At 41.2% G+C, this 17,989-nt stretch overlaps 1 protein-coding gene across 1 annotated transcript in view; it reads right to left on the bottom strand.

Annotated features, from left to right (window-relative positions):
• Window positions 1-17,989, bottom strand: part of LOC144824265 (contactin-associated protein-like 5) — a 1,259,345-nt gene that overhangs the window by 718,295 nt on the left and 523,061 nt on the right. The window contains exon 8 of the mRNA XM_078683400.1: window positions 13,763-14,027. Within this exon, the coding sequence (XP_078539526.1) occupies window positions 13,763-14,027 (265 nt within the window). The remainder of the gene's footprint in view (window positions 1-13,762; window positions 14,028-17,989) is intronic.

Here is a 17,989-nt window from a genome sequence, read left to right as displayed (position 1 = left end):
TATGGGCCATTATTCGGAAAGCCTTAGAAATAAAATAAGGGCTGTGCTGTTGTTTTGTCGGCTTCAGGACAGCCTACGATTCTGTGTATAGGGACACCACAGGGGGAAAACTTGTTGACTGGGAGCTCCCATCAAACCTCTTTAGAAAACCTCAAACATTACATTCTGGTAATTGGTCCCAGGTAGAGTCAGACAAGTCGGGCCGATTATCTCAAAGTATTGCAATCAAGAATGGCCTTCGGCAGGGGTGTGTCTTAGCACCCCAGCTTTTTAGCATATTTTTAGCTGACCTCCCTACCTTTATTTCATAATCCACGTCTTTCTCCCTTAAAGTCAGGAACCAGCATATTGATTGTCTGCTTTATGCAGACAATCTGGTATTACAGGATTGTACCCCAATTGGTTTGCAGAGGAAACTAAATGCTCCAGCAACCTATAGCAAGCAGAACCAGCTTCACATTCATTTGGAAAAGACCATGATTTTGGTTTTTGGGGAAAAGAGTAAAGAATTTTAGCTGGTATTTTGATACACACGAGGTGGAGCAAGTCGACCAATATAAATATCTGGGCTTTACTTTTAGGAGGAACCTGAACTGGGGCACGCATTGCGATGGCATTAAGCAGAAGGCTGCATTTCAGGCCAGCAGTCTATCAAGATTTAATAGTAGATTTGGGGGGCTTTCCCATACTCCACTACTAAGGGCCTACGAAGGGAAGATACCTCTGTTGAGTTTGTACGGAGGAGAGGTTTTGTCCCTTGCTCCCGCCTATGAATGCGACCGATTACGAGGGGCAGTTCTTAGAAGGCTTTTATCACTCCCCCAAGGCACCATGGTTCAGGTGATCAGAGAGAATTCAATCTGGTCTCCTGGGACTTGTTGGTCTTCACTGGGGCCCTAAGATATTTCAATACTCTCTCAGAGGTTGATGAGGTTTCTCAAGTCTCCAAATTGTGTTGGTAAGAGATTGAAGGTAGTGAAAGAAGGTGGGCAAAGGAGATCAGAACTAGACTAATGTTTTAAGAACCTCCCTTTAGACAGTTGTACACTTACATCCTGGTCCACCTTCCCACTCAAGAATTTATTGAAGAAGTCTGCAGCTTTGGTGTCTGAAACTAATGACATAGTCTATCAGAGCAAGAAACCATCTATTAGTTTCTCAATCACTACCCCTGTTGACCGGTTCTCTGGCCGGCTGCGGGAGGGGAGAGGGGACAGGACCACATGTCCCAGCCTCCCGTGCGGCCGTAGCAGCAATCGTCATCTTCTAGCATTTGGAGGTGCTATGAACTTACCTGTGGGCCCCCACAGCGCGGAAATACCTGTTGACAGTTCCCTGGTGGTGCTGCTGGAGGGTAGAGGGGACAGGAACACAAGTCCCAGCCTCCTGTGCAGCCACAACCATGATCGTCATATTTTAGCACCTGGAGGCACGAGAAGCGCACCTGCGGGCCCCCGCAGCGTGGGAAGCCCTGTTGTCTGCTTCTCTGGTGGTGCTGGTGGAGGGTAGAGGGGACAGGACCACAAGTCCCAGCCTCCCATGCGGCCATAGCCGCGATCGTCATCTTCTAGCGCCTGGAGGCGCTATAAATTCATCTGAGGGCCCCCGCAGCGTGGGACGCGTGCAGGTGTGCCGATTTTGTTTCATATTGACACTCTTGTTGGGTCACTCAAGGAGGACTTATTTAATTATGTCAAATCTGGGCTAGAGTGTGTGATGGAAAGGCTATCTAGAATAGAGTCCAAATTGGGTGATTTGAGGGATACCAGTATCAGGGACAGGAGGCGGGGCAATAATGAACTAAGTAATATATCTACTTTGTCTAATAACGGTACTAATCTACAACATACCCATAAGACATATTCGAAGGGGGAAAGTCTCTCAACACTGCACTCTCAGGATCCATGAAACCCAGGCAACCTCAGGGATCAGGGATGGTACCAGAGAGGGGGTTGTGATTGCAATTCATTGGAGGATTAAAAATCCATGTCCGACAGGGCCTGATAAAACATCCATAGGAGAGGCGGCTAAACTAGGAAGGCTGCATTTGCCACCGGAGGCTACCCCGCTGGTTGTGGTTTTATTAGGGGTTCCCCCTCTCAAAAAGAACATCACAGAGACAACCGAGGAACATATTCGTAAGGTTAAGTTCTGGTGCAAAAAAATCTCTGAGGGGGCTTCAGAGCTTCCTCACACGTCATAATGGCCAGACGGGTGGGATGGGTGTGATGTCGCCCTAAATCAGATGATGGTGTTTATATAGTAATTAACTTTGATCGGACAGATGTAGCAGGCTGGCTCTATCAGGAGAGTTCTAATTGAGGCCCGGGGGGGGATTACAGGCTTGCCCTTAGGTTTTTTTATTCTCCAGTTATGGCGCAATGGGTCAGAGACCGGAAGGGACTGCAAAGACATAGAGCAAAAGATTTGACCTATAAGTCTATTGCCAGAACTAAGCACAATGATGGTCAGCCCCTTCTCTTAAATAACATTAACCGACTCAAATGTTATTCAACTCCCGCAGTTACAGCAGAAGGAAGGGCCAAAGAGAGTAGGTTTGAAACAGCAAATAGATTCATCCCATTGAGCCAGTTGAATAGAAATTATTGACTGATCCCTCGTTCCCCTATGCAAGGGCAAGTTAGAGATAGTTATTTGGACAATACTACCATACCCATACAGGGGTAGAAGGTGAACACAGGGGAGCAAGCCAAGATACTAAATTGGAACATAGCAGGACTAAAAAACAAGATTGACGATGAAAGGTGTAATGTTTTTTTAAAAGAGTATGATTTGATTGGGCTTCAAGAGTCCTGGGAAACAAAAATAATTTCTGGATAGGCCATTATACAACCTATTTTGAGCCAGCAAGACCATCTGTAGCTGGTAGGGCAAAGGGCAGATTAATAACCCTAATCTCCTTAAATGTTATAGGCAACCACTGTAAATTGCACTCAGGTTCATGAAACTATACAAATTATGCCCACTAACGCACCCAACATTCTCGTTGTTAATTTCTATAACTCATTTGACAGACTTGCTGCAAATGAACATTTGGCCAGTCTGAATTGTTTCCTTGAGTCTTATAATGGAAAACTAGTTACATCTTATTGGTTATTGTTTTAGGAGATTTTAATGTACATCGATGCCCATTTAAATGTCACGCCACTGACAGTTTAGGCCCAGGTAATCATTTGGAGATATATTTTGAACACTCACAGAAAGGTGGATTCTTAGAGGGTGCCTTAGCGGAAATGAGGTTTATCATATCCTAATACCTTGCATGATAGCAATAACATTCCAACTTTTAAAGGAAGGGGAATGAATTCCACTATTGATTATATTTTTATTAATACTGCCTTGGCACCTCTGGTGATAGGATATACCACTACATGGTCACATTTTAGAGATCACAACACCATACATATTACACTGGCAGGGGGCATTAGGAACAACTTAAAATCAAATAGATGTGTCCCCACTTCTAACTTAAAAACAAAAGACCAAGCCCGAAGACTTAAGTGGCATAAGGTAGTGCCAGGGGATTTTCACGAGAACGTACTGGACATTGTTGGATTGGAGATTGATCTCTGTCTAGACGATAACATAAGGGATGAAGAGATCCTTATAGCTTATGCTACAATCTGTAACCAGGTGGCCTGTGACCTTGAACGCCCGTATAAGGAATTTCTGAATAAAGGGGAGAGATGGTTGGACCATAAATGCACAGTTTCCCACCAAACGTTGCTGCTGGCCCTAAAACATAAACCACAAGATAAGAGTATAATAGCAGTCCTTAGGAAAACCTATAAGTTGGCCATAAATATACGCAAATCTGAGATTAAAAATGAGGCGAGGAATGACGTTTTGTTCATAGGTGTTATTAAAAATAGTGCTAACGTCTGGTAAATTGTTAACAAACCATTTTTCCAGGAAACTAAGGGTGGTCCTCTAGAATGCAATATACCAGAGCACGAGTAGTTTAATCATTTTAAACATATATAGGGCAACCAGGAGAACCAAGGACCCCCAGGCATATTGTTTGAGGCTGAGGTAAATACCCTGTTTTTTTAGAAACAGAAGTTGCAGAGCCTATAAACCAAATGACAAGCAATAAGGCTCCTGGACCAGACGGGGTCCCGGCCGATTTTGTAAAATCTAACGTGACATTATGGTCAAAACCTTTGGCTCAAGTTTTTAATATGGCCTGTAAATTTAGCCTGCCTAGATCATGGTCTGAGTCAATTATTGTCCCAGTTTTTAAAAAGGGTAACAGAGGGGATCCGAGGTGCTACAGACCAATCTCACTTATAGATTCAGCAGTGAAGCTGCTAGGAAGAGTGGTACTCAGTAAACTTGCTGATTGGTTCAATGAAACCAATACACTTTCAAATTTGCAATACGGTTTCAGGAAAGGGAGGGGGACCATGGATCAGTGTTTAAGTTTGCACCTACCAGTTGGGAAGTATACCATCGCCAAGAAGGGGACACTGTATTTGACATTCATGGATCTTTCCTCGGCCTTTGACTGTGTGAATAGAACCAAGCTATGGGATATATTAATCAAATTAGGCGTGGGCAAGAACATTGTTTACTTCCTGGCTGACCTGCATAGGGATCTGACATCCACAGTGAGATTTGATCAAAGGGGGAATTGTTCCCAGGGAATACGCATTATAAATGGAGTAAGGCAGGGATGCATTTTAGCCCCCCTACTTTTTACCTTATATATCAACAACCTGGACTCAGTTTTAGGGGAAGCCAGTAAAGATATTCCGCGCGTGGGGGAATGGCTGATACCAGCTCTCCTATATGCGGATGCAGCCGCCTTATTAGCTAAAACTGCTGTTGGCTTAGAGTGTCTTTTAACCACCTTTGCCGTTTTTATGAGATCCTTGGACTTCAGTGTAAACTTTTCAAAATCTCATACAATGATAATTGGCTCCAAGCCCAGAAGGCCTGAAGCACTTCATTATGAGGGAAACAAGATCACCAGGGTTACCACATTTACTCACTTAGGCTTCCTATTTGACGATAGGGGTACATGGGCCCGGCAAATAAATGCAAAAAGAAACGTAATGGCCAGATCCACATCAACAGCTCATGGCTTTGCATGTAGGCTAGGGGCAAAACCAATACAAGCACTGTTAAATATAGACAGAGATAAATGCATTGCTATCTTGAATTACAGCTCTGACATATGGTGATATAAAGAAGTTAAGAATATCTAAATAGTTGAAAATAAATTCTTAAGAAATTTGCTATCGGTGCCACAATCAACACTGTCATACATAGTTCATCAGGAGACTGGTGTAGGTTTTGTGGCAGAACTAATTGGAATGGCACCACAACTTAAATGAATAGCAAAATTGAACTGGAAATGAATCGCAAAATTGTGCACAATTGCTAAACTTTAGACCAAGCAAGTAGTATTCCCTGGTTGAGCTATTTGAAAAGGCTTGCAGTGCAATTAGGACATCCTGAATTATTTAACTCCTCAGAGAATCTAATGAAGGGAGATATGTTGTGACTCAAGAAATCTTACCAATATATGGCACTTATGGAAAGAGAGGCCAGGGAACTGGTAAAAACACCGGTACATGCCTATCAGTTATTAAAAACCTCCTCTGCAATTGAACCCTATTTAAATGTGGTAACCAACCCAAATCATCGTTTCCTCTTAATAAGATTCAGGCTGAATCAGTTAAATGTTTTAATTAATGAACCTCAGGGATGGAGAAGAGAGGAGAACTTGGGTGTTTGTACATGTGACAATTTCTCCACTCAGGACACATTGCACTCAGCCTTGTTTTGCGAGCATTTTTTGCACTATCGGAAACAATTTATTTTTCCAATTTTAAAGGGTAAAGGATTTTTCTAGGTGAAACCAGTGCTTATATATTTACAGATACTGACTAATGTCTGGGAAACTTTTAAAATTGTGAGTTTTTTAACAGCTGTAGTAAGAATAAGGAAAAACAGAGAGAGTGACTCCTATGATCTAGAATATAGCGTTTATATTTTTTTATATTTAATTTTAAAGATGTAGATGATGAATCGTTTGTTCACTTTCACTAGTAAGTTTGAGTACTATTCTTGGTGTAAGCCTTTGTCATATTACTGTTTTAAACCTTTTTACTCTGTAGAATGCTTTTATGGTTTTAATGAACCGAATAAAGTAATTTTGACTGACTGACACTGCTTTAGGCCGGGATACTGTTTTCCCTACCTGTTACACTTACTAGATCTAGAGCTGCACAATGAAATATTAAGAATCAGGGTGGGATGTAATGCAGTTCATTTATCCTGACTGTTTTGGGCCAGGGATCTGGATAACCATGGTCTCTGCCCCTGCCCCATAATTGTAAAATGCTCCTTACTGTATATACTTATGGACTGTGTCTTTTGTCTCGCAAATCGGATTAAGTTTTTAAGCCCCTTGTTTTTTACATATGATACTGGTCATAGGAGGGAAGCTGTGGAGCTGTTATCAGAAATGCGTTTTTTAGATGTGGCAGTTGGAATTGCTTGTTTTTTACGGTCTGTCAAACAGAGTTTTAATGACGAACTGTAGTGGGGGGTGTTGGGTAGTCAAGATGGGACTCATTTATTGCTTTTCATTGCTAAATGTGTTTTTAGAATGTTTTATGGACAACTGTCTAAATAAACTTGTTTTTCTACCATCTACCATCTTCACTTCTCAAATTCTTGACTCATTATTGCAGGATAGAACTTAGCTTCCTCTATCATTTCAGTTCTCTGCTGCCTCTGTTCTACATCCCACCTTGCATCAGTGTAAGTACGCACTGCCTTTCTAGCTCTTCCCTGATACCTCTCCTTCTCTCTGACATGAGCTACACTCTCCCAACCATTGAGTGCTTCAAACTGTGTAGGTCTAGGCTGTGGTTTCATCTCATATAATATCCTCCCTAAATTTTCAATAATTCTCACATTAAATGTACCACACGGGGAAAATGGCACTGCACCTTTTTCTATATGATCTTATGGCAATATTTAAGCCAAATACAAGTGTGTAGCCCCATGTTTATTGCAATATAATCACCCCGCAGCATCCTAGGGTGGTGTCTCTTCTTCTTCTCAAACAGGTATCTTAACATTGCCCCTCATCAATTCTCATATGACTTTAAAAAATTTCATTTTCAGGTAAGAATGTCAATATTTTGATAAGGTCCACCATGCGCTACTTATTAAGCGTCTGTATGCCTTGGGGTGCCACAGGGCTCAGCACTCAGTCTCACTTTTTTTAATGTGTATGTTACCCCACGGTGCAGCTCATCCATAGCTTTCGTCTGACTGTATTGTCCTATGCGAACAATACACATATTGTGGTGTCCATTTCACCTCAGGTTGAAAAAGATGCAGATAACTTTTGCAGATGTATAACGGCAGTGGCAGGTTGGATGCAGAATAACTGCGTTAAGTTAAACTCAGATAAAATGGAGGTATTACTCTTTGGGAAAGAGACCTCCTTTCGGAATGCATCCTGGTGGTGGGCAGAACTGGGCAACCTTCCGAAGGTTGTGGAGAAGGCAAGAAACTTAGGAGTCGTTTCCAACACTAAATTGTGCTTCTCCCCTCAAATCAATGCAATTACTTCTGGGGGGGGGGGGTTTATTGTATTGATGGCCCTCATCATTTCCAAAATGAATTATTGTAACGCACTTTATCTTGGCACATCCAAATATCTGGTAAAAAAATTGCAGTCTCTTCAGAACGCGGCAGCCCGCACACTGTTAAAAATTCCTATGTTTAAACCAGTGTCTCATTTACTGCATGTATTACACTGGTTGCCGGTGGAGAAGAGGATCTACTTTAAGGCAATGTGCCTTATGCACAAGGCTCTTCACAAGACAGGCCCGTCTTATTTTCAAGAACGATGCTCATGGTACCGGCCAAGCAGAAGCCTTGGATCCAGTTCTGCCTTCAGGGTCAAGGTCGCAAGAATCAACAGAGTAAAGAGGGGGAGGCAGATCGCTAGCATATGAGGGGGGAAAGTTATGGAACTCCCTTCCTCTGGCTCTCTGTGCACTGCCAGCACTGCAGCTATTTAGAAAGCAGCTTAAGACTTGGCTGTTTCCACCTAAGCAGCTTGTTTGCCCAGGTTTGAGCTCTCTTTAAACTTGTGGTACCTTTCTCTCGGTCTGGATCTGCTTAGTGCTAAGACAAAACTACCTAAAAACAGTTCTAGAGTGGGAAATAATAGTTTACTCACAATTCTCATTCTAGAATCAACAACCAATACCAGTGTAGCACTCTCTGACATCGACAACCAATAACAGCACGGCATCAAACCAACGAGCAATCTCAATGCGGAATACTGTGACATCAATCTCATTCACTGCAGCAGTTTACCCTCCTTTACAATTTTCACAAATGCACTCTCCTCAACAATATTCATGCAAACAAATACAAAGCAATTGCAACAAATAACTTTGTCCACTCCACTAAAGAAATCAACAATATTCGATCACACAAGAAATGATTCGGGATAACACTATTTAACATAGTCAAACACGCTTGAATGAGAACTCGACCTGCAGGGATTAACCCCAATTAGTACAGCTTCCCCCTGCCAAAAAGATCCACCACTCCAATCACACCTCACTTTCACACACAAAGATAAGTGTATCTATCCTAATTGTGCTGTCCACAACATCTCATTACAGGCACCACAAAATGTAAGTAGATAATAACAAAACAGTTTATTTTACTCTTATTAATATTATCCTGGGATGTTAGGCCACTTCGGACTCAATAACAACTTCAACTTTTCCACGTTAAGCACCACATTCACATGACATTCAAAACATCTCTGCAAATGATCACACAATCTCAATGAGCATGCAGGCTAAGAACAAACCATTAGAATGTGCAACCCTTTTAGTACCCTCAGCTCCGCTGTTATACTTCTTTCTTGAACCACTGGAACTAAAAACCAAAGCATGGGCACTAGGATTGGGATTGGGTCTGAACTACTTTAACAATCATTCTAACTCCCCTCTATTCAAGGACCTAAACATCCTCGTTTTGCTACCATCTACTAGAGCACTGAGCCCTTTGTCCAAATTTCCCTGCAATGGATCATGTTTGGAGCCTAAGGAATAAAAGGGAGTTAACTTCATCCACAGGTCCAATTTACAGTGTAACCAATTTAGTCACATAGTGAGAAACCAAAAGTCAGTAAATGGGATTACGTATAGATTTATCACAAATTTAAAACCAAGATGATGTACACTAATCTCAAATATACATTGTAAAAATACAGAATCACTACTGGCAGACCAAATTATTTATTTGCAGAGTTTTATATAGCGCTGACTAGACCCGGAGGTATCAGAGCGCTTTACATGAGGACCAAATCGTCTAACAAAGTCAAGTCTCAACAAAGTTAAACAAACAAGAAATTCAGTAATGGCAATGCAGAAAATGAGGAACAGCATTTGATGATCAGAATATGAGCTGCGTTCCTCTTGACTAGGCATGAGTAAATTTAAATTACTTAAACTATGCCTACTTTAAGTAGCACTAATTGTGGAAACCATGATTAGATTCAGTAAAGCAGGAAGGTGTCAGCATTTCAGAGACTTCTGTAGAAGTTCTCAAAAATCAGTATTATTGCTTAGCATAAAGTCACATATCAGAAAAAAGCAATGTGGGCTGTACCCCTCGGAGTCTAAAGGGAATCTGACTAAAGCTAAAGTGTGATCACCAATTGAACCCACAAAAGAACATTTGAGAATTCCATTTCACCTGTCTCATTACTTTCCACTTTCACAGAGTAAAACTTGGTGACTACACTTGAAACTCCTTTCTTTTGGTCCGCACATCAGAACATCCTTGGATTCCTCCTTTATCCCGAAAAAGCATTGACCTGAGTCCTCCCTTTGTTTTTTTTAGCGCCTCTTGTCCTCGCCAAAAGTACTCTTCCGAGCCTCACTATCTCTCATACAAAATGTGTCTTTCTCTAACAATGATATCATACAAATGAACCTGCAGAGGAGAGAAACACATTGCAACCCAAGCAAACTTAAACATAAAATTCAAATGCTAAGGCCTCTGGTCAAGTGAATGTGGCAAGCATCTCAGTCCACATTTAAATGCATGGTTATAGAGACATATACAGTTATGAAATAAATGCAAAATACTATTCAAATGAGTATGCGATTATGTACGGATTAACAATATTATTCATACAACACAGGTGCAGATATACATGGAAACTGCAATCTCATGGCAAAAGCATTAGTATGCACACTCATTTAAATGTTGGGATTATACAGTAAATGCACTTTCTGTATCTGTTCAAATGCACTAAGATACGTTGACGATATTAAATCAAACAAATACATGAAACCATGTGTTTGCCCATATATATATATATATATATATATATATATATATATATATATATATATATATATATATTGCCTTAATTTATTAGCAAAACTCCTAGTTTAACAAGCTTATTCTTAGAACTATGATGTTGGAACAATATGGGGAACTACTATAGAAACAGTCACATTTTTGTTTTATGTTTTTGAACACATGCTGCATGACTTGCAAAATGCAACACAAACTTTTCTATGTCTGTCACCAGTTGCCATGATGACCTAATGCCTCTGCGTGTCACGAGTCGAACAGTATTTAAATGTCAATTCACTGTAGTGTTTTCAGATGAAGTGAACAAGGCGGACTCGTCCGTTGAAAAGCGTCTGGCTGTATTGCATGGAATAAATACTTTTCTTTGATCCATACCCCACGGAGTCAGTGACTGTTTCTTTGATCTCAGAAGCAGGATTGGACTGGATATATATATATTCAATGAAGATTCCCAATGTCGAATCCTGACAACAAAACAGGTACGAACCGCTCAGTGTAGATTTCAATATTCGTGCTTTATTCCTCTTTCACTCCAGCAGCATGACGCGTTTCGACCGGGTCAACCCGGTCTTGATCACACACATATATATATATATGGCATGGTCAAAAAAAAGGTGTAGCCAATGTTATGCTGCGGAGTTGCAAGTTTGCATTTCGTCCATCATTTGTGTGTCTTTTGCTTTCTTACCTAAAAGTGTGCCGGGTATGCCCATACATGGGTCCCGAGTTCACTTTGTCGCTGGATTCAAGCTAGCCTGGCTGACCTGGGGTGATACCTGAAATTGGACCAGGATGCTCATTTCTGACCCAGTGAGAATCTGGCTTGGCAGTTCGGGCTGACTGCTTCTATGAGGAACAGGGTCAAGACTGATTTACATATAGCTGTGTCTAAATTGAGGTGGCATGATAAACAAAGGAACAATGGATTTAACCCAGCTCTCTTGACTGGGGGTGAATGTTTGATTTGTTCCAGATTTGGTCCATCATTTATGTGTCCTTTGCTGTCTTGCCCAGACATGGGTCTCAGGCTCACTGTGTCACTGGATTCAAGCTAGCCTGGCGGATGAGGGGCGATACCCCAAAACTGGACCCCGGATGCTTGTTACTGGACTGTTCCCATGAGGAAAACCAAAGGTGGTTTTTCTCTGTTCCCATGAGGAGCAGGGTCAAGATTGATTTGCATATGGCTGGGCCTAAACTGGGGTAGCATAGTGAGCAAAAGGACAATGGATTAACCCAGATCTCTTGACTGGGGTCAATGGTTGATTTGTTCCTCATTCCGTCTATCACTTGTCTGTCTTTTGCTCCAGTTGGAAAGGTTTGAAGCAATCTGAGCTACTGGTAAGTACTCAAACTTTATCCCTATCCATCATTTTTAGCCCCACCATTGAGAGGCCATAGCACGGAGTCGGGCCTTACGATAGTGCTTAACAACATCCGCACTGAGGTCGATCAGGGCCACACCTCCCTTCTGGTCCTATTAGACCTGACAGCCGCCTTCGATACCCTGTCTCCCTCGGTTCTTACATCTCATCTGAGGGAGATAGGGGTAGAGGGCGTGGGCTCGAGTTTATTGGCCTCTTTCCTGGATCAGAGGGAGCAGAGAGTCAAGCTGGGAGAATATCTATCTCCACCCACACCTGTGCACTGTGGGGTTCCACAAGGGTCGGCATTAAGTCCGACCCTGTTCAACATCTATGTGGCCCCACTTGCCAGGCTTGTGAGATCGTCCTAAGCCGACGACACCCAGATCTTGGTGTCCCTTTCTCACTCGGTGAACTCCTCCGTTCTTAACTTTAGAAACTGCATGGAGGCGGTTTCTAAGTTGATGATTTACAATTTACTAAAGTTGAATGGGGAGAAGACCGAGATTTTGGTTTTCGGCGGGAACACTAGCATCTGGTCGGCCGAATGGTGGCCCCCCTCGCTGGGAGTCTGCCCCACCCCAACATATTCTGCGAGGAACTTGGGAGTGATGATCGATCCTGTTCTCTCAATGGCACAGCAGGTTAATAGGACAGTTGCTACCTGTTGGGGCATTATTAAAATTCTTCGGAAAATTAAACATTATCTGTCCCCTCAGGCTCGTAAGCAGGTTGTCGTTGCACTTGTCGCTTCGCGACTTGATTATTGCAACGCTCTGTATGCCGGCGTTAATAAAGCCCTGGTGCAGCGCCTTCAGACTGCCCAGAATGCGGCGGCTAAATTTGTACTGGATGCCCCAAGACTCTCTTCCGCCACGGCTGCTAGGAAAAGCCTGCATTGGCTTCCTATTGAGCCTAGGATCGCATTCAAGACTCTTTGCTTGACCTGTGGGGCACTCTCTGGCAAGGGGTCTGGTGGGGTGAGGAAATTGTTGCTTCCTTACTCACCGGGCAGAGCCCTCCGCTCCTCAACTAAGAGCTTGCTGGTGGTGCCTCGTGTTCGAAGAAGTAAATGGGGTGGGAGGGCATTTTCAACGGTAGCCCCCAAGCTATGGAACAGCCTCCCCCTAGAAATTAATTCCCAACTGACTGTCCTGAAGTTCCGAAAAGCTCTTAAAACGTGGCTATTCTCAAAGGCGTACCCGTAGTGCTGGTTACTTGGTCATTTTGATTGTTTTTATGATAGGCGCCTTGATGCCTTTGGGCTTAGTAGCGCGTTATAAGATTTATTTCATTCATTCATTCATTCATTCATTATATACAGAATCCTAACTATATCTTACAAGTGAGACAAAATACAAGTAAAAAAGCTTTCTGCGTGTTCCTTTTCGAGTGGGAAATGATCTAAAAGGTTCAGCTGAACTGTCCGTCCCTTTCGCGGCAGTGCCAATATTGCTGGTTGGTCCTTGCCCTGCAAGGCATATAAGAAAACTAAATAATAGATGGTAAAGAGAGTAATTACCAGTGCTAAAAAGTATTCGAGCACTATATCTGATGTTGTTTGTTTTTTGTCCTATCATAAATGGATCTTTGCAAGTGAGTTTTGGATAGTGGTATTAAGAACATGCCACAATGTTAACACAACACAACACCTTGGTAAAACCAAATTTAATCTAGCATGTAGTTGGATTAAACAACATGCTTTCCTGGCCTCCGTTTTTCGGGACTCTGTAAAGGGTGGCAAACCTCTTCCAGAAATCAGCAAATAACCATCTTTGTTTTCATGGAAGGTGAAAAATTCCAAGTGTATGAACTTTGCAATGGGCGGCTAAAGTAATCATGAAATATCTCAGGTGAAAGGAAACACGACTGAATATCAAATCTGTCATCATGCACATCAATCCCATTTCTACGCTGTTAATACATGTCCTTCAAACAAACCTTGGTTGGGAAATACCAACATATCAATGCAAGCATATCCAATAAATATGTGGTACCTGTACTAATTTTCACTGAGTTTCCTGTCTCTTTCTGGATCACAAGCACCAGTTTCCCAGCAAGAAGATAGAGTAGAAGAACTCCACTATCTTCAGATAGCTCCGTGGACAGCAGCAGACCATCTTGATTCCAAGTGCGGAACTGGAAACTGACTGATAGGCCATCAATCTTGGGGGTGCCGGGTAAAAGCAGGAAGCTGCTGCTGGTGCTCACAAATGTGATGGGAACAATGTGCTGTTTGGAGCATGAAAATGTCACATTGCCCTGTAAAATGAGTTAAAATATAGGCATTAGTGGTAGGATAAAATAGGCGACTATTAAGTAGAGTATGTCAAAATTAGGTGTGTATGGCAGCTTCAAATGAACAGGATTTTTCACGAGTTAACCATTAATTAACTAATTCAAAGGAGTTCATAGAGCCATGATTCGTTATCTAGCATTTAGGAACAGCAGACATCCACACATTTTTCCAGATTCACACAATCCTGAGGAAGGTCATTGGGAACTTAAGACTTTCCTAGATTTCTTGCCATTTCCCCATAAACCATAATCCTCACTTGAAAAGTGTCCATATGGTAGAAAAACAAAAGGCATAGGATTAGGATAAGTCTAAAATTTTAATGTTTTTCCACCTTCTCATCACATTGGAATTCATTCTCCATGTGAGGACTTAAACTCCCATACACCTCTTGATAAATGTGTTTTCCCCACTAGTATCCCAGGCATACATAATTCTATGTTATTCACACAAATATATAGTGATGAATGTAACCATGTCAAAAGATTTATGAATTTCCACAAATTTCAAAAGTGATGTTGCTCATGTCATTTGCATTGCCCACTCCCTGGCGATAATGTCTGGAAGCTCCCATGTTATAACCACTAATTATCGCGTAAGGTGGGAGACAAATCCAAACAGCTTGCCCATTTCCTGCAGTTACACATGGCATCGTTTTGTATAAATAGTTGCAGATTCTAACCTTGTTGCTCAAGATTTGGATTTTGGGGTAAAGTTGTCAGCTTTCTAGGATTCAAGGTGCACTTATGTATGAAAAAGATTTTGTGAATTGGGCTTCTATCTTTGAATATATCTACATATAAAACTGCACAACTACACTGTGCAAGATGCATTTTTGGTATTTGTATTGCGATTACAACTGCTGTTATTGACTTCTGGTGAAAAACCTTTTTTTCTGACGGCTGACTTTTTTGCATTGACAGACAAGATACACTCTTCCTCAAACTGACTCCCACGTCTCCCACCATCAATGCCACTTCTCGACATAGTGGAAGTCAAACCAGCATATATGTACCGTGGCAGCAGTGACACACTGCGCAAACTCACTCTTTTGCACTTCTCTGAAATAAGAGCAAGGAGAAACTTAAAAAGGAACCACCTATTGTCTTTGTGTTGTGTGCAGAATCATCAAAATGGTTCAGGTCAGGGGATGAGAGATAAAGGTTGTGTTGCAGAACGTAGGGCTATATTCCTTCCTATATGTGTAGGGTTTGGCGTTTGCATTGAGAAATTACTGTGGCCAATACACACTTCACCCACGTACATTTATCAAAGTTAATCTTGGCAAGGCAAAACTGCGAAACTGTACTGGAGGAAATATTTCTGCAGGGCATGGGGAAATGAGCCGGTAGGCACTGGAACATCATTCAATTGGTTCTACACTCATTCTTATTCAATTGTATTCATGAGATATAATGTAACCCACAAGAGAAAAGTGCAATTGAAGCCACATACAAATGCGCATGCTATGTAATTACATCATTTATAAATTTGTGTTGTTTGCTAATGCTTTGTTTTCAGCAATAACAAGTTGCAGTTTATATGTATTTGTAAGATGATATTCTGCTTTTTGCGATGTAATGGAATAGCTATACATGAAAATTGCATTTACTTTTATAACATGACTGTTCATGTATTAGCATTTATTTAGTTATAAAGTTTATTGAAATTTGTTAACTTGACCAAAGGCCCTAAGCACTTGGGTTTCACAACGTCTAACTTTCAATGGGAATGTTTTACATTCTATGTTTTGTTTTTGTTCTATGACTTCATGCTATGCAAAACTTACTTTAAAAACTTATACTGAAGTTCCACACTGACACTTTTCTCTTTTTTTATGGACCTAATTGAAACTTTTTTTAGCATTTTTAGTGTAGTTTAAATGACAAATTGGAAATCTTCATTCATCATAGACAGAAAGATCAGACTTTCCAATCTTCTCTTTCTGCCATGTTCCTTTTACTATGTACCATCGCTACTGAGGTTCTCATTGGTTATTTACTATTGAGAATACATTTTGTTCGCAGAGTTGGAAGTCAAGTGAAAATTCTGTATTTCTGTGCAATGTTTCTGAGATTGATTTATTTTACGCTGGCTTTGAATTTGTAGTAAATCTATGTAACCTGACTTCCTGATTTGGCGATTTACTGTGTAGCCAAATGTTTTTCACTGTATTTGTGAATTTGAATTGAAAGCTATCTCCTTTATTTCTCAAGCTCCCTAAAAAGAAAGATTCAGAGGGGACAAAAAGGGCCCATATCCCCTCTCCTGCAGCAGATGGTAGCAAAAGTAGGATTGTTTGAGTCTTGAAATAGGGAGTTAGTTAATACCCCAGGTTAGGTCAGTTCCAGCCGTGAAGTTTAGGATTCAATTTGGAGGATCGGTGTAGTTTCAGTGTCCGGTGGTGGCATAACAGCAGGGGAAGGAGTGAGTATCAATAGGGTTGTGTGCGCATGGCTTACGCTTAGCATGCAGTGTTGTAATGGTTGTGTGATGTCTGGTGGAGGTGTTATGTATGTTGTGTGAATGTGGTGTTTAATATGGTAAAGGTGTTTACAGGTCCGACATGGTCTAAGATCCAAGGATAATATTGGAAGATGTAGAAGACACCATATTGCATTATCTGCTCGAATTTGTGGGATTTGTCGTGAGATGTTACCAGCACCCCAATTAAGATATCTTTTGTGTGAATGAGGAGTATGATTAGTCAGTGTATCCTTTGCGCATGGCAATATGATATTGGTTAAGATGATTATCCATGGGTCGAGGTTTTGATTGAATGTGTGATTGGTGAGATGTCCTTATGTCACAGAATTCTCTCTGTCTCTTTAGCAAAGCAGACAACTGTTGCATTGAATTTGGTTGCATGTGTGAGGATGAAAGAGTGCCATCGGGAAAAATTGCAAACAAGGGTGGGCATTGCAAGGAGTGAGATCTACGTCACGCTGTGCAGTGCTCAGATTGGTCGGTTGATGTGAAGCAGTGCTGTTAGTGGTTAATTATGTCACATTATACTGCGTTGATATTGGTTGCTGATTTTGAAAATAAGTTGTGCGAAAATTGTTGTTTTTCTGTTGAACTGAATAATATTGATTGTATTTTTCTATATTTTGTACTAAATATGAAATGTTTTAAAGAAGTGATACAGGACATGATTAGAGGAGATGTTTCTATTCCTGTAAGAGAGGGAGAAGAGGCACTGCCTGAGGATATAGCAGGTCCATTATATGAAAATAAATATAGGGCTCCACACTTGTGTTTTGCTTAAACAATGGCACAAGATCACAGAAAAGGATGTCCATTAGCGTGTCCTTATTTAACATATGATACATTGAAAACTTGAGATTAATTGTGTATGAAATGAAACCAAAGTCCAAACCTGCTCTGTTCAAGGCACTTAATGCATGGAAGCATGCTGTACATGCTAGAGAGAAAGAGAGGTTTCAAGGAAGGGTTAGAAGGACAGTACATATTTAAAATAATGCAAGATGGGATGCAGAACATAGAAGGTGGAGGACAGATATGCTATAAGGAGCTAAATTATATCTAGCATTAACAAGTGAAGAGTTTGGAAAGGTGCTAAGGAAAGCAGAAAGAAAGCGAGAGGAGATGGATTAAAGGAAGTAGATGAGGGAGTTGAGACTAACGTAAGTGAATCTGGTGATGATCTTTTAAATGTTTTCCTGTCTGAGCATCCACCTTCGTACAATGAAACATGAGTAAGGGAAGGTGGAAGTTTAATGATTAACAGAAATTCAGAAGTTGCTCCAGCACCTATAAATACAAGCAATAATGCAGTGGAAGATACTGTTACGAACTGGAACCAGAATATACCGCAAGCTAATTCAGAAACTTGTGTACTTAGTCACCATATAGTCCTGAATAATTCTACCGCCCCAAATATATCGGATTACATCACGGTTTCAGT

Source organism: Lissotriton helveticus, chromosome 3_1, assembly GCF_964261635.1.
Source record: "Lissotriton helveticus chromosome 3_1, aLisHel1.1, whole genome shotgun sequence".
Lineage (NCBI taxonomy): Eukaryota > Metazoa > Chordata > Amphibia > Caudata > Salamandridae > Lissotriton > Lissotriton helveticus.
Note: the sequence above shows the minus strand (reverse complement) of the source record. Positions and strands in the feature narration are given on the sequence as shown.